The sequence below is a fragment of the Jaculus jaculus genome, chromosome 6 (assembly GCF_020740685.1).
Source record: "Jaculus jaculus isolate mJacJac1 chromosome 6, mJacJac1.mat.Y.cur, whole genome shotgun sequence".
NCBI lineage: Eukaryota > Metazoa > Chordata > Mammalia > Rodentia > Dipodidae > Jaculus > Jaculus jaculus.
Window position 1 is genome coordinate 37,523,500 of NC_059107.1, and position 17,711 is coordinate 37,541,210.

Genomic DNA, 17,711 nt, shown 5'->3' on the forward strand with positions numbered 1-17,711 from the left:
AAAGGGAAAAGGGCTGGAGAGATGGCTTAGAGGTTCAAGTGAGTGCCTGCAAAGCCAAAGGACCCAGGTTCAATTCCCCAGGACCCAAGTAAGCCAGATGCACAAGGGGGTACACATATCTGGAGTTTGTTTGCAGTGGCTAGAGGCCCTGGCATTCCTATTCTCTCTCTCTCTCCCTGCCTATTTCTCTCTCTCAAATAAATAAATAAATATTAAAATAAGGCCAGGTGTGGTGGTGCATGCCTTTAATCTCAGAACTTGGGAGGCAGAGGTAGGAGAATCACTGTGAGTTCAAGGCCACCCTGAGACTTCATAGTGAATTCCAGGTCAGCCTGAGCTAGAGTGAGACTGTACCTCAAAAAAAAATTAAAATAAATAAAGTGATAAAAGGGTCTGGTGTGTGCTCAATGGTTCAGTACTTACCTCGCATGTGCAAGGCCCTGGGTTTTCTTTCCAGTTCCAGAAAATATCAAATCACTGTCATGACCATTGAGTGCAAACTTCCAGAGCCTTCTTTGTGCTTTTAAGTATATGATATATGAATCCATAGAAAACATGTACCATTATTTTCTGGGTTTTTAAAAGCATGTGGGCAGCTCTCCAGGCATCAGCACTCAGAAATTTGAGCTTTTTTCCTTCTGCATTGTATCTCAGAGGTCTGCCTGGGCCATTCATGTTAGCTAGCCACTGAATGAGACCCAGGCTAAAAGCATGTAATCATTTCTGCTTGGTCAAGGAGGTTTTTCTTAATGTTTTATTTATTTACTTATTTATTTATTTGAGAGAAAAAAGGGAGATGGGTGCACCAGGACCTCTAGCCACTGCACACGAACTCCAGAGACATGCTCCACCTTGTGCATCTGGCTTACATGGGTACTGGGGAATTAAACCCAGATCCTTAGGCTTTGCTGGCAAGTACTTTTACCACCGAGCCATCTCTCTAGCCCCAGTGGTTTGTTTTTAATCCTCTCCATCAAGTTCTGAGCACTTTATACAGGTTATTAGCCATCCAAGGAGGTTGGGCTTATGGGCCTCAGTTTCTGTATTTTGTTTTTTGAGGCAAGGTTTCATACTGTAGCTCAGGCTGTCCTTGAACTTGAAATGCTTCTCCTGCTTCTGCCTCCCAAATGCTGAGATTGCAAGTGTATACTACCACACCTGGCTCAAGTGTCTATGTTAATTTCTCATTTCTGTATTCATATTTCACAGCCCTAAATTCCAAACAACCATGTTAGCACCAGTTGGGAACTAGTGTTATTTTTTACTACTGTCAGGGAACGTGAGTTCAATTTCATGTAGAGCATAACACATCTGATAAGGCTTTTGTATAATGATGTTGGGGGGAAAAAAAGAGCAACTGGGGCTGGAGAGATGGCTTAGCGGTTAAGGTGTTTGCCTGCAAAGCCAAAGGATCCTGGTTTGATTCTCCAGGACCCACGTAAGCCAGATGCATAGAAGGCACATGCAGCTGGAGTTCATTTGCAGTGGCTGAGGCCCTGACCCTCCCCTGCCTCTTTCTCTCTAATAAATAAAATATTTTTAAAAAATAGCAACCATAATGGTCCATCCAAGATCAGTTTGAGAATTGTTCATTTGAAGGAAGGAAGCTGGGTTGTCAAGCAATGAGAAAGCCCTGAGGGGAATTTAGGATGAGCCCGCATTCCCTCTTTGGAGAGCTAAGACAGCAAAAATCCTTCTTGCATTTGAAGTGCAGGCCAGAGATAGGGAGGGCATTGTTGTAGGGAAGAAGGCTGGACACCAGCATAGTGTAGGAACTGCAGCTATATAAAGGGTCAGAACCTGGCACCAACGAGGGTCTGCCCTGCATTGTTCTGAGATTGTGTTTGTTCTGTGTTGAGATAAGATTTCACTGTATGTAGCCCAGGCTGGCCTTAAACTCTGCAGTTGTCCTGAATCTCAGCCTCCCGATTGCTGGGATCACAGGCAAGTGCCACCATGCCTGGCTCCCCAGCAACGTTATGACATGTCCATAAATGTCTCCCTACTTGATAGAGGGGGAGTTACTATCTTGAGAAGTTTATTTTTGTTCCCTTCCTGGTTTTATTAGTGATTTTTTTTTTCATATAGATGTGGGTTTGAACACTAGTGTGGGTCTGCACACAGGTGTGGGTCTCTACACAGGCATGGGTCTGCACACAGGTATCTCTGTAGAAGTGTGGGCCTCCACAGGCCAGCATGAGTCTACTTACACATGGGTTTGCACACAGATGTGGGTCTCTAAGCAACATGCTCTTTGTTTTAGCTTTATTTTTTTAATATTATAAGGTGTTGTCTTCTGCTGGCTTCTATGACTGGCTTCCCCCCCCCTTATGTTTTGTGTCTGAGATGCCCCCCACCATGTTGCTATATGTAGCTTTCCTTGATCTGTTTCTCCCCATTGTCTGATCATCATTTTGCTGTGACGCCTACATGTCCCAGTGACCACAGCAGGCTGTGAATTATTCTTACACCCTATGTCTGGGAAATTTCTTGGATGCAAACCTTGAAGGGATTCATCAGGTTGTAAGTCATGGAGATTCAAGTTTACAAGATGCCATGTGTTTCCAGAGTGGGTATAAGTCATGTAAGTCTGTGACACCCCCTCCTCCTTGCTGCTCAAGCAATGTTTCTGTTTTCTTTTTTTTTTTTTTTTCCATGATGATACTAATGGACAATGAACTTTATTGTCCTTTGGTTTGAGGGAGCCAAGATTCCTCACCGGACTTCTGTCCTATAGTTCTCAGGGCCAGAGGCTCCACAGTGATCATCTGTCTTCCTGGCCCAACCACACATGCTATGGAATTCCTCCCTTCTGGTGTTTGCTTGTGGGCTGGCCGGCAACATAGGACTCAAACCAAAACTGTGAGGGCAAGAAGTGTCACCTTAACAGCCAAATGTCCCCTCAGAGAGCCAAGGCCAGCCCTCAAGAGCTCAGCTCTATCCCAGCCCTGTGCACCTCACCACAGGAAGACCCCCTGAGAAACACAGGTAGGGTACCTGGGCCTAGCTGACACAGAAAGATGACAGCTTGGTAGGGAGCCATGGCACCATGGATCTCTCTACTAGGCAAGGTCCAGTTGGGCCAAAACCAAGATTAAAGCCTGTCTCGCCATCAGCCCTTCCATCTGTCCCTAGAGCTGGTTTCTGTGGCAGATGGAGCCAGGGCCACTTTGTTTGCAGAGTCTGATGGTCACCTACAGAGGAGCAGAGGTGAAATACGAGGAGACACTTCTGCTTGTGCAGACAGTGGTGGGTTCAGAGCCAGGGATCAAAGCTGGAGCAGCTGCAGACCCCGAGGGGAAGTGGGTGAGGCCCATGTCTATTTTTCTTCACATATGACAGGTCTTTTCTCTGATCATGTAAGTAAGACCCGGGCAAAGTTTCAGGGTAGGCTTTGTGGTCAAGCAGGCGACTCAGGGGTGAAAAGTGTGGATCAAGTCTGGCTCCATAGGGTGGCCTCCTGGCCTCAGCATCCTCTTGAGCAGGGAAGCCCAGGGTGATGATGTCCTGGGATAAGAGCTTGAGGGCCAGCTGGGTGACTGCACTCTTTGTCAGTGGACTGGGAACAAAAGGAAAGCCAGTGTCTCTGCAACCTCCTAACTGCCTTTTCTTGGGGTGTCTTGTCTGGCTGTGTCCCCACCCCAGTCATCCAGGTGCAGCGCCCACCCCTGAGACGGTCCCCTCATCAGAGGCAGAGCTGCCGCTGAAGCCTAGCGGCCTCAGTGTTCTTTCTCCTCAGGGAAGCGTGGGCAGTTGGTGAACACTGGCATGAGATTTTTCTGTGATGATCTTGTGGAGAAAGAAAAAGAGGCCAATTTCTTTAAACAGTACAAGTGCAGTCTCATGCCTAAGATCCTCCCTGGCCTCGTCTCTGGGGTGGAGGCCTGCATCCTCACCACAGTCCAAGGCTGCAACCTCCCCCTCCCCCAGGACCTTCATCTACCCTGTCCCAGACCACTCCCCCCTTCCTCTTCTGCCATGTGGGTTTCCTCCACCTTGGGCAGACAGCTGCATCCACTGACATCTACTTAGGGTATCTGACAGATGCCCACTTGCACTCTGAGGCACGTTGCACCCCTGGGATCACAGACACGAGGTCTCCAGTTGGCTGTGGTTCATTCCAGTGTCAGTCTTCTCCTTGTTTCTCTGCCCCCACAGGGACCCATGGAAATATGCAGAGGCCCCAAGGGTGTTTTGGGTGGCTTCCCTAGGTACACATCTACAGCTCCTGGGGAACGTAGCCTTGTAGAGGGGGACGAGCCATCTGTGCGTTAGGTGGCCATCCAGCTCCCTCCCAGGACGTGGCCTCAAGTCTTGTGCCAGGCATTGTTCGTGGGCTGGGGACATATCAGGATGGTGTCAAGGATATCCTTTCTCAGCAGAATTTCTACCTAAGAAGGGCTTTTTGCTAACATTGTTAGGCCTGGCCAGTGGTGAGGGCCTATAAACCCTACTCCTCAGGAAGCTGAAGTAGGATTGAAAGTTCAAGACCTTCCTGGGCAACTTCATGAGATTCTGTTTCAAAAGTAAAGGAGCCAGTCATGGTGGTGCACACCTTTAATCCCAGCACTTGGGAGGCAGAGGTAGGAGGATCACTGAGTTTGAGCTCAGCCCAAGACTACATAGTGGAATTCCAGGTCAGCCTGGGCTAGAGTGAGACCCTACCTCAAAAAGAAAAAAAAAAAAAAAAGGCTGGAGAGATGCCTTAGAGGTTAAGCGCTTGCCTGTGAAGTCTAAGGACCCCAGTTCAAGGCTCGATTCCCCAGGACCCACATAAACCAGATGCACAAGGAGGTGCATGCTTCTAGAATTCATTTGCAGTGGCTGAAAGCCCTGGCGTGCCCATTCTCTCTCTATCTGCCTCTTTCTCTGTCTCTGTTTGTCGCTCTCAAATAAATAAATAAAAATAAATTAAAAAAAACTAAAACTAAATAAAGGGCTGGGGATGTAGCTCAATTAGTAGAGTGCTTGCTTCACATGAACAAGGTCCTAGGTTCTATCCCCAGCACCCCTAAATACTGCTTCATGCTTGGTTTCCCCTGAGCCGTGAGCTTGGCAGCTCAGCCCTGATGCTCACGTCCCTGTCCAGCCATGAGCCAGGGGCAAAGCTCTGTGCTTAGTTTCCCAGGGTCAGTTTTCTAAGCTAGCATATGGAAAGAAAGGGAAAAAAAGTTCCTCACTCACAATTTCAGGAGGCTAGAGTGACATGAACTCTGGGAAAGTGCTTAGTGAATTCTAGACTCCCACACAAACCACAGGTGCTATTACTGCTGCTGGAGTGGTTGATTTTTTTTTCCATGCTAAGCTCTTTTACCAGGTTTTCCTCCTGTGAAAACGTGAATGCTGAGTAGAACTGCTTTACCAAGAAGAGGGAGGTAGGGTGCCGCAGTCAGACAGGTACATCAGTTTTCTGGCTACCTCCCTCCAGGGTGAACTTACTCTTGCATGCGGACATGGAAAATAGTTCAGATAGAAATTGTGGAAGGGGCTGGGGAAATTGCTTAGCGGTTAAGGCATTTGCCTACAAAGCCTAAGGACCCCGGTTCGATTCCCCAGAACCCATGTAAGCCAGATTCACAAGGGGGTACATTCATCTGGAGTTTCTTTGCAGTGGCTGGAGGTCCTGGCACACCCATTTTCTCTATATCTGCCTCTTTCTCTCTGTATCTCTCAAATAAATAAATAAAAAGAGTTAAAAAAAGAAAGAAATAGTTTGTGGGAGACAAACTCCTGTTAATAGAACAGAAAGGAATTATTAGGCACTTACTTTGTAGCAGTTATAGTGTTAGAGTATGGGGAAGGGTGGTTGATGGCTTTTACAGTGCAGATGATAAAACCCAGCCTCACTCATGTTAGGAAAGTGTCCCACCACTGAGTCACATTCCAGTCCTGCCAGAGGCTTGAAGGGTACCCATAGGCTAAGGTGAGCAGACATAAAAATGATGGTGAGATGGGGGTAAAAGAAGTTGACCTGCTCACAGAACTTGGCACACCATGCAGAGCACCATGGGGGAGCACCAGATGGCCCAGGCAGCAGCAGCGAGAAGAACCAACCGGGAGAGCTTTCTCTGTGGCTTCCACTGGAAGGACTCAGCCAGGAGGGCAGCAGGATTAGGATGGGCGGTTCAAATAGCTTCAGGACTCCAGGGTGTGGAGCTGTCCTTAATTAGCTCCTGCTGGGCATGACTAAGATAAGACAGACCCAGCTAGAGGCTTGATAAAGAAGGTGGCTGTGGGTGTGGACTCCTGAGGCTGGCACTGCCTTTGAAGGCAGCTCACGGGCGGTTGCTACTTCTCCCAAGGAACAACTAACCCAGGCCGAACCAGCACAACATGAAAATACAGAAAATAAAAACTATGGTGGTAGTCAGGTGTGGTGACCCACACCTTTGATTCCAGCACTTGGGAGGCTTAGATAGGAATATCTCTTTGTCTGGGAGTTTGTGGCCAGCCTGAGGTTACAGAGTGAGTTCCAGGTCAGCCTGAACTAGAGTGAGACCTTGACTCAAAAAAAAAAAAAAAAAAAAACAATAACAACAAAAATAAAACCCATGGTGGTGGAGCCCCAAGTGGTGGCCATACTGTAGCCCCAGCTACTTAAGATCCCTGGACCTCAGGAGTCCTAGGGCAGCCTGGACAACAAATGTAGTAAGACATCCCCCCACCTCTTAATAACTAATAATAACAAACATTGTTAGTATGTGGACAGAATAAGATAAATACAATATGTTGGATTCATCTATGGAGCAGGGTTTTCTTTAAACATAATGAGAGGAATTCTCTTCAGAGTATAGGACAGCTGCTTGACCAACCTTGTTGGGGGGGTGGGGATAATGGAAACACAGCCTCACTGTGGCTAGAGTAATGAGGTGGAGCCCCTCAGGTAAATGGCTATTATGGAACTATTCCTACAGTGCATTTCAACAGACATCTGTTAAAGACCTGCCCTTGGGCTGGAGAGATGGCTTAGCAGTTAAGCACTTGCCTGTGAAGCCTAAGGACCCCGGTTCGAGGCTTGATTCCCCAGGACCCACGTTAACCAGATGCACAGGGGGGCGCTCACGTCTGGAGTTCGTTTGCAGTGGCCAGAGGCCCTGGAGCGCCCATTCTCTCTCTTTCTCTCTCCCTCTCTGCCTCTTTCTCACTCTGTCTGTTACTCTCAAATAAATAAGTAAACAAACAAAATTATATACAAAGAACTCAAAAAGTTATATAATAAGGAATCAAATAAGCCAATCAAAAAATGGGCTATGGAGCTAAATAGAGCATTCTCAAAGGAAGAAATACGAATGGCATATAAGCATCTAAACAATGTTCTACGTCACTAGTCATCAGGGACATGCAGATTAAAACTACATTGAGATTCCTTCTCACTCCTGTCAGATTGGCCACCATCATGAAAACAAATGATCATAAATGTTGGCAGGGATGTGGAAAAAGAGGAACCCTTCTACACTGCTGGTGGAAAGGCAATCTGGTCCAGCCATTGTGGAAATCAGTGTGGAGGTTCCTAAAACAGCTAAAGATTGATCTACCATATGACCCAGCTATAGCACTCCTAGGCATATATCCTAAGGATTCATCTCATTTCCTTAGAAGTATGTGCTCAACCATGTTTATTACTGCTCAATTTATAATAGCTGGGAAATGGAACCAGCCTAGATGTCCCTCAACTGATGAGTGGATAATGAAGATGTAGCACATTTATACAATGGAGTACTCAGCAGTAAAGAAAAATGAAGTTATGAAATTTGCAGAAAAATGGATGGGTCTGGAAAGGTTATACTAAGTGAGGTAACCCAGGCCCAGAAAGCCAAGTGCCACATGTTCTCTCTCATATGTGGATCCTAGCTACAGATGATTGGGCTTCTGCGTGAGAAGGAAAATACTTAGTAGCAGAGGCCAGTAAGTTAAAAAGGAGATATAAAGGGAAGAGAAAGGAAGGGAGGAGGGTGCTTAATAGGTTGGTATTGTATATATGTAAGTACAGTGATTGAGATGGGGAGGTAATATGATGGAGAATGGAATTTCAAAGAGTAAAGTGCAGGGGGGAAGGTATTACCATGGGATCTTTTTTATAATCATGGAAAATGTTAATAAAAATTGTGAAAAGATAAATAAAATTTAAAAATATATATTTTAAAAAAAGACCTGCCCTCTTCTAGGCTTGTTTGGGAACCCTGAGGAATAGACAGGTGAATGGCATGTGGTTCTTGTTCTTGAGAAAGGGTCAAGTTCACACACACTGAGCCTCATCCCCAAGCCAATGTAGACATCACCAATCATTCACAAACATGGAGCCTCATCCCCAAGTTAATGCACACATCACCAGGTTCTCACAGTACTCTTCTGGCCCATCCTCAAGCCCATGCAGGCATCACTAATCTCTCATATATAATGAGCTGCATCCTCAAATCCATACAGACATCACCAATTGCTCACAGCACTCTTCTTCCCCATCCTCAAGCCAATGCAGAGACATCATTAATCGCTCATATATCCTGAGCCCCATCCTCAAGTCCATATAGACATCATCAATTGCTCATAGCACTCTTCTACTCAGTCCACTGAAGACTTCTCCAAGGCACAGTGCTGATGGGGGTGGACACAAGAGCTGTTTGTCCCCCTGGCTGTAAGGACCCTGGTATATGGGGGAGGGTGGTGCCAGAGGAAGGAATGGGGGAGGATGCTAATCAATATAAGGAGGACTATAGTGACAAGGGAAAGGGAAATTGCACCTACATTGAGGTAACTCAGCATGGAGTGAAGCAGGCCTTGAGTTTAAACGAGATTTATCTCTGGCCTGGAGCAGGGCTGAGGAAGGCAAATCCCATTGGGCTTCCTGATCCCAGAGTCAGGGCAGGAAAGTGGGCATGTACCAGAGCTGTGGGCAGGTGGCTTGGAATGTGCTGGTTAGCAAGCCACAGGGCCAGTGGGAGTCTTCAGCAAAGCCAGGAATGCCAGGCTGGAATGTGAGGCCTGCTCTGAAACAATGGGAGAAGTGTGAGCACTAGCTCCCACAGTCAGGAAGAGGAGGGGACATGCAGATGGCTTGGAACAGGGAGCATGTGGGGACAGCAGGCTGGGAGACTGCTGAGAAGCTATCAGCCCCTGCAGGTGACATGACAAAGGAAGCTAACTGAGGAGCCTGGGGACCAATGGGATGTGAGCCCAGATTGAAGGATTTGGAGGGATCTTGGGGACACTGGCCATGCTGTGGGTCTTAGGGAGAGCTGATCTAGAAGCCATCTAAGAGCTGAAGGACAGACAGACGGGAGAACCTGGCAGGGGCTGACAGGGTAGATCTGGCTAGAGTCAGAACCAGTGTGCCCAAGAGAGGCAGCAAGAGTTGAAGCATGAGAGCAAGGCCCATGGCCAAGGGAGAGCTTGCAGAGTGCCCAGGGCCTTTCAACACAGGGTTATGCAGAGGGCAGGCAGATCTGGGAATGCCCAGCAACAGTGAGGGTGCATGTGAGTGGAGCCCAGGGCATTGAGCCCGAATCCAGAAACAGTCTCCACTCTGTTGAGTGTGGGGGCGCTGGCCTGTAATCCTAGCTACTCCAGAGGCTGAGGCAGGAGGAGGATCAAGAGTTCAAGGCCAGCCTGGGCAACTTACCAAGACTCCTGACTTGAAATTCAGAAAAAGAAAAATGGTGTGTTTTATTTTTTTTTTTAAGGGAGGGACTAGGTAAATGAGTATTTGTTTAGCATGAGCCAGGCCTTGAGTTCAATATCCAGTAGTGAAAATAAATAAATTCTAGAAATAGACTGGACTCAAGGATGACATCACAATTCAGGGAAGTAAGGAATGACCACAAGAACTAGGTGTCAACACTAGCAGCTGTTGGACGGTACTGTGGACATAACTGAATGCCCGGATTTCTACTTGGTATGGTTGACTTAATGGGAAGTGAATTTTACCTTGGTGTTGGGCAGGGAGAGGGTAGAGGACAGCTGGAAAGAGATCCCTGCCTCCCAGAGATGCAAATGGCAGTGTAAAGGCATGAGGCCATGTCTAGATGCAAAGGGCAGTGGTGGCTACCCATATATAGGTTTTCCAGTTGTTAAAATGTTTTTTAAAATGTTTTAAGTGACTTTGTAAATAAACATACAGAAAAAAAATTTTTTTTAAATATTGAAAATAAAATGTTGAGTTTTGGGTCAAGACAGTAGGGATATTGATGGCAGGATTTCGGAGCTCAGCAAGGGCTTGTGAACCCCACCCAGCTTTTGGGCCTTGTCTATTAACAAAGAATTGGAAAAATATAACCAAGAAGGATAAATTATGAATTATTAAATTCATTTAGAGGGAAATTATGAATTATGAGGTTTATTTAGGAAAAATTAGGGTCCAGGGAGAAGACTCATGCCAGAGCTGGGAAGGGAGAGGGAGGACAGAGATCTCCATCCAGAGGTATAGACACCCACACTTCGAAGGCAAAGCCTAAGAATCAAAGACTCCCAATAAAGACCAGAGGGGATTGCTCAATAGTGAAGGACTCAAGAGATCAGAAATCACACATGTAACAGAGTGAAGAAACACCAAAGGCCAGGGCCAGGACATTTAGGTGCCGAGAAAATACACAGTCAAGAGAGTTACTACCCAAGTGGCAGACCCAGAGTTTTGAGGAAAATCATACATATAAAAAAGTGCAAAAGGCATCTGAAACAGCTCAAGTAAGGAATGAATAGCAAAGTACCCAGGCAGGCAATGAGAGCCCTCCCCAGCCCCCAGCCAAGCTTGGAGAGGGGAGACACACACTATCATTAATATGCAGGCTGCCAAAATTGAAGACAGGAACAGTTAGCACATGATAAGCTCCTGATAGTGAATTGAGACAGCTTTTTGTCATCAGACTCAGGTTTGTAAGGAAGAGACTGATTGTTTCGAGGATTCAGGGTGATGACCTAGAGACTGGATGATACTGGATCAGATGCTAAATTCCAGTTCTGCCAAGGCAGGCAGCGTGCCATCTCTTTGTTGTCCTTGGGCTCTTCCCTAACTGTCTCCAAAAAGCTATCTTTCTCCTGCTTCTCCTTGAATATGATTAATGATGGAAGTAGTTTATTAATGTTTTCTAATATTTTATTGATTGAGGGAGAAAGAGAAAGTGGGTGCAGTAGGGCCTCTAGCCACTGCAGACGAACTCCAGACGTATGTGCTATCTTGGGCATCTGGCTCTGTGTGGGTACTGAAGAATTGAACCTGGGTCCTTTGGCTTTGCAGGCAAGTGCCTTACCACTAAAGCCATCCCTCCAGCACTCCTGAGTGTTTTTATGCATTTGAAATTTTTGTGATTAAATTTAAGGGGACAGCTGGATGGAGCTTGATCTCCAGTGCTAAAAAGTCTTGCGGCTGTATTGCTGTGTGACCAGGCAAGATGAAGGCAAGATTCATTGCATGTGTGCAAGACAGTGCTTAACACCAGGGCTCCTATCTTTAGGCATTTTTCAAAGAGACACTTAAGAATTCAAGGGGAAGAGGTGGAGGTAGGAAGACACTATTCTGTTCATGGTTTTATACTACTTTGATTTTTTAAAAAAATATTTGCAAGTGTGGAAAGAGAAAGAAAGAGGGAGAGAAGGGACATATCAGAACCTCTTGTCAATGCAAACAAATTCTAGATACATGTGCCACTTTGTGTATCTGGTTTTATGTGGGGACTAAAGAATTGGACCCAGGACATCAGACTTTGCAAGCAGTCACCTTTAACGGCCGAGCCATCTCTCCAGACCCGTTTCAATTTTTGAATCATGTAACTGGTCTTTTAAAGTACAACTTTTAGCGGGGCGTGGTGGTGCACGCCTTTAATCCCAGCACTTGGGAGGCAGAGGTAGGAGGATTGCCATGAGTTTGAGGCCACCCTGAGACAACATAGTGAATTCCAGGTCATCTTGGGCTAGAGTGAAACCCTATCTCAAAAAACAAAGTAGGCTGGAGAGGTGGCTCAGTGGTTAAGCGCTTGCCTGTGAAGCCTAAGGACCCCTGTTCAAGGCTCAATTCCCCAGTACCCACGTTAGCCAGATGCACAAGGGGGTGCACACATCTGGAGTTCGTTTGCATTGGCTGGAGGCCCTGGCGCACCCATTCTTTCTCCCTTTCTCTCTCTCTCTCTCTCTCTCTCTCTCTCTCTCTCTCTCTCTCTGCCTCTTTCTCTCTGTTGCTTTCAAATAAATAAATAAAAATAAACAAAATATTTCAGAAAAAAGTACATCTTTTAAAATTAAAAGTGAAAGAATAAAGCACAGAGGCCAGCCCAGGGAAAGAGACAAAGAAAACACAAAAAGAGACAGGCTTGGTGATAAAGGACTATTATTTCAGCTACCTGGGAGGCAGAAGCAGGAGGATTCCAAATTCAAGGCCTGCTTGGGCTATCCTGGACAACTTTGTAAAAAATAAAAACTAAAAAGAGAGCTAGGGATGTAGTTCAGCAGTAGAGTGTTTGCCTAGCATGCACACAGCCCTGAGCTCAATCTCTAATAATTAATAATAACAACAGCAAAAACACAAAATAGGAAAGAAGAGAACCAAAGAAGCTGAATTTCACAGATGCCTAGTGACAAGGTCAACAAGGAGAGCCCAGAGCTGGAAGAGAATGTTCCAGAGGGAGCCTCTGAGTTCTCCATCTGACAGGTGGAGAGGGGGTTTGGGGAAGGCATTACAGGAGAAGGTAGCAAAAGGCATTGCTGGATACAGTAGTGGAGGAGTGGGCTGGAAGGAACCAGAACCAGGAAGATATAAATTGCAGCTGAAAGAAACCTTCGAGGAGGCTCTGGCAGGAGAGAGGGAGGGGGCCATGTTGGAGGATCCGTGCTTTTTGAAAAGAGAAGGGTGGCTTCCACTGCTTGGAGACATGACAGATGCCTAGAGCCCCAAAGTCTCCTGCTGGTGTGGACCACTTGGATGAGAGGCCTGGTCTGGTCTGTGTTGTGAACCAATTATGTGAGAAGAGGTCATGGCATTGCTTGGTACCAATGTCCCTGTTTTCCTGTGCTCAAGGAACCTGGTGCAGAGGCACAGCTACCTGCTGAGGGGCTGGGCTGAGCCAAGACCTCCTCAAGGGGACATACCTCTACAGAGTCACCCGAGGGGTCTCTCACAGTGCCACAGTTTCACTGTGAGTATAGACCCAGGAGGGGAAAGCCAGAACATGAGAGGCTGCACATGCCATGTTCTCAGCAACCCAGTCAGCAGGACAGGCAAAAAAAAAAAAAGTCAGTGCCATGGAGAGGATGGAGGAGGAACATGTGGTCTACCCTGCAACAAACTTGCCAGCTATTCAGAATAAAATCTCCATACAGGGGACAACATGGATGAACCCCCAAGGACATGATGCAGAGTGACATATGCCAGACAAAAAGGACAAATGTCATTGTGGTTCCCCTCCCGTGAGGTTCCTAGATATTGGCTGCAGGAGATGGGGAGGGATAGAGAGCCAGTGGTAATGGGTTTACTGTCTGCTGGGGTTGCTATAAAACACACCACAGACTGTGTGGCTTAATCAACAGATAATGTCTTTTCCCAAGGTCAAGGCCTGGTCAGGGCTGGTGTCTCCTGAGGCCTTCCTCCTTGGCTTGTCTTCTCTGTGGCTATCCCTTTTTGGAACATGGCGGTCCCTTTTGTTCACGTCCAAAATTTCTCCTTTTATAAGGTTAGTCACATTGGTTTAGGTAATTATAAATTAACCACTTTTTAAAGTCCCCAGCTCCAAACACAATCACAGACTTGGGGTGAGGACTTCAACATAGGAGTGGGAGACACAAGGACCCATAGGAATGGATGTGGCACTTGGGTTGGGAATATGGAAACATCCTGGTGGGAAATAATACTCATAAACACTGCGAGTGTCCTCAGTGCCACTGGACTGGATGCTTAAAAATATTTAACATGGTGAAACTTACGTCACATACGTTTACTACACATATATACATATATATATCTTTTTTTTTTTCCTGAGGTAGGGTCTTACTCTAGCTCAGGCTGACTTGGAATTCACTATGTCACCTCAGGTGGCCTCAAACTCATGGTAATCCTCCTACCTCTGCCTCCTGAGTGCTGGGATTAAAGGCATGCCCACCACGCCCGGTTTATAATAAATTTTAAGAGGGGAGAAATTTCAGACAGGCAGAACACATGGAGATTTTGCTCTAAGGGTGGTGAAACAGCTAGCCAGGGTCACAGGCAGAGAGACAGGTGGCTGAGCAGCTGGGAGAGTGAGGGTGCAAGGGGGACACACCAGTGACACACAGGAGTTTGGGGTCTGACAACAGGAGTGCTTCTGTGCTGGAATCGGGGCAGTAGGTCAGTTCCAGGTGATTAAGACTTCATAATAGGTAGCACCAGCCCATGGCAGCCTGATGCAGCCACAGCCTCCTGTGCTGGCCCATCCTCTGGAAGCCAGTCCACCTGGCAGCTTTCAAACATCCCTGAAGCTGCCAGCAGTTGTTTCTATAGCGACTGACATCCTTCTCCGAGGGAAAGAGGTGGGGGGAACCCTATGCAAAGGACAAAAGGGAAATGAGCTACACAAACAGGTGACAGATTAACAAATCCCAAAGGGACAGAATGTGACCCTCATGGAGAAGATGTCTGCCCTCACCCTTGACTGTCCTGTTTGATTTTGTGTTTGTCACATGATCTCTACCTGACACTACAGTGAAGGAACAAAACACAGTGCCTCCCTTGGCTGAGGGCTGCCAGTGAAGCCCAGCTATGAGGAGCTGGGGACTGAGGAAGACACACTTTCTTTAAAAACTACCCCCAGACTAGAGAGATGGCTTAGCAATTAAGGCGCTTGCCTGTGAAGCCAAAGGACCCAGGTTCAATTCCCCAGGACCCATGTAAGCCAGATGCACAAGGGGGCACATGCAACTAGAGTTCATTTGCAGTGACTAGAGGCTCTGGTGCACCCATTCTTTCTGTGTCTGTCTCCTCACTACCTCTCTGCTTGCAAAAAAAAAAAAAAAAAAAAAAAAAGAAGAAGAAGAAAGAAAAAAAAGAAAGAAAAAACAAAAAACTACCCCCAAGGATGGCAACCTAGTATACTATTTACACCAGGGTACCCTTCCTAGATATATGCCCTTGGGCAAGTTCCTTACCCATTCTGTGCCTCTAATCTTTACAAGGGAAAGGGTAATCCCATTATTGTGCAGTGATTGGGAAGGGTTCAATGGGATGATGTGTGTGGCACTCGTGAATGACGCTGCTGCTCTTTTTTCCATTCCTTTCCAGTTGGCCACGGGCAGAGTGAAGGGGAGAGGATGGTAGTGTCAGACTTCCACGTTTTCGTCAGGGATGTGCTACAGCATGTGGATACCATTCAGAAGGAACACCCCAGGCTCCCTGTCTTCCTTCTGGGCCACTCCATGGTAAGCGGGCCACAAAGACACAGTTCAAAGCAAATCTGGTCCCCAGAGGGCCACCTGGCTTCCCCTCTGCCTGGGTGGCATGATCCTTTGTACACAATGCATGTGGAGTCCCATGCCACCTGGTTTTTAGGAATTGAGCCAGGGCCTAGAGTCCACCAAGTGGTTAAGGTGCTGCCCACTCTGCCTGGTCCGGACTGGAGGGCCCCACAGGACATCAGTGTCACTTGTCCCCTCACTGTATTTTCATAGTTGGGCCTCTAAGCCACTACTTAGAGGAGGAATGGGCTCCAAAGAGAGACCATTGAGACCATGGAATGTTCCCAGCCTGGGTGTGTGTTTTAGTGCTGTACCTTGCCAGTGACAGCCAGGGGCAGGGAGCGATCCTGAAAGGATTCAGATTCCTTCCACCTTCGAAATCAATGCAATCTAAGAAAGAATTTAATAACTTTAATCTTGGATCATGGTCCTATACCAATAGTCCTTGGCCACCCCTTCCTTTTCGCTTTCTAGCTTTTCGCTGCCTAGCAGATGGACAGAGCTCTGGGAACTGCTTCTAACCAGGATAGGATTCCCTGAGCACTTCCTCCTTACCTGGCTAGTTTCTACATTCTGTTACCTGTTCAGCCTCTGTAAAGGTTCGCAAGATCACAGACCTTGATATAAATTTCCTCTGAGCTTCGTACTGGCAGAGCCTGCCTCCTCTGTCTTATTCACATTCACTGAACATTCTTCTGGAACCTAAATTTCTGACATCTTTACAGAATCAGGCCAAAAGTATAGCCTCCTACTATTATGGTTGGATTATCCCCCCCACCCCACCCCCACACACTCAGAGGAAAAAAATCAACTCATATTAAGCTTGTTAGCATGATGGGGTATGGGTCTGCCAGCTCGGGGCTTAAAAGGAAAAAGGAATGTGTTACTGTTTCATTGGATCCCGCACACAAGGTCCTTTGTTATATCTATATGAAATATTGGCTTTATTACAACCCAGAGGGGAAGACATGTAATAAAAAACTGCAGGGCTGGAGAAATGGCTTAGGGGTTAAGGCACTTGCCTGCGAAGCCTAAGGACCCATGCTCGTTCTCCAGATCCCATTTAAGCCAGAACCACAAAGGTGAAGCAAGTGCAAAGCCACAAATGCCCACTAGGTGACATGAGCATCTGGAGTTCCATTGCAGTGGCTGAGGTCCTGGAGTGCTAATTCCTTCCCCCTCTCTCTCATATTCATTCTCTCTAAAAACAAATAGATAAACTTCAGAGCCAGGCATGTGGCTCACCCATTGTAATCTCACCACTTGGGAGGCTGAGGCAGGAGGGTCACTGTGATTCCTAGGCTTCTGGGGGTACAGAGACCCTGTTTCAACAGAAAGAGAGGTCTCATTGCTACAGCCGTGGATGGATTCTGCTCAAGCTCCCCTCTGGGGCTCTTAGCCAGCAGGGAGATAGGGAGGGATTTGTAGTTACAGTGGCTAAAAATACCACACTGGTACAAGCCAGCCACCCAGCAGTTATCCTGCCCTTTTGGCCTTGCAGGGAGGCGCCATCGCCATCCTGGCTGCCGCAGAGAAGCCCACTCTCTTCTCCGGCATGGTCCTGATTTCACCTCTGGTTCTTGCCAATCCAGAATCAGCAACCACTTTCAAGGTAAGAGGTCTTCCTGGTCTGGATGGAGCCTGCTGCCCCCAGGACATGGGCGTATCCACTTACAACTGAAGTCTGAGTCAAAGGGCCTGTGGCCACCACTGAACTTCACAACGTTGTACAAAGGCTTGGGCTGATGTCACACATTGCCACCACCAGGGCTCCGCGTCCTAAAGTCAGGTGTGCCTTCCCATAAAGACAAAAGAAAAGTGCCTTCCTGTTATGCATATTGAACTAGCCAAAGTTAAGTGGAGGAAAGGTTGTATGTATTCTTGGTCAGGAAGTCACGTTTGCTGAAGAGTCCCATGTGGTCTTGAGCTGCTTTCCACAGGATATCTGTCAGCCCAGCGGACCATGAACAGGCAACAGAGCTTCAGGCTCCTAAGTGTCACACCAGGCATGCTGTTCCCACAGCTCCGCTCCACCCCTGCCCTGAGCACTTTCAGCCTCCTGGCCATGAGCATCATTTTGCTTTCTGGATATAGGATGCCACATGCACAGTGCACTCTGTTCTTTCTAGGGCCTTGGGGCCCTTCTGACAAGGTCAATGGAGCAAGGAATAATGCCCTAGAAAGGATCTGGAGCCAGTGGCCCCATGAGGCTATGGACATGGTGTCAGTGTAGACCTCCCCTTGAAAGCATGAGGGTTAAAGGCAGAGAAACTCTGTCCAACCCCTTGTTCTCCCAGGATGCCCAG

General features: G+C 47.2%; 1 protein-coding gene across 4 annotated transcripts in view; it reads left to right on the plus strand.

Annotated features, from left to right (window-relative positions):
- Window positions 1–17,711, plus strand: part of Mgll (monoglyceride lipase) — a 123,728-nt gene that overhangs the window by 79,022 nt on the left and 26,995 nt on the right. For all 4 annotated transcript variants that reach the window (XM_045152751.1, XM_045152753.1, XM_004665120.3 and 1 more), the window contains exons 4-5: window positions 15,233–15,369; window positions 16,907–17,017. In XM_045152751.1, the coding sequence (XP_045008686.1) occupies window positions 15,233–15,369; window positions 16,907–17,017 (248 nt within the window). The remainder of the gene's footprint in view (window positions 1–15,232; window positions 15,370–16,906; window positions 17,018–17,711) is intronic.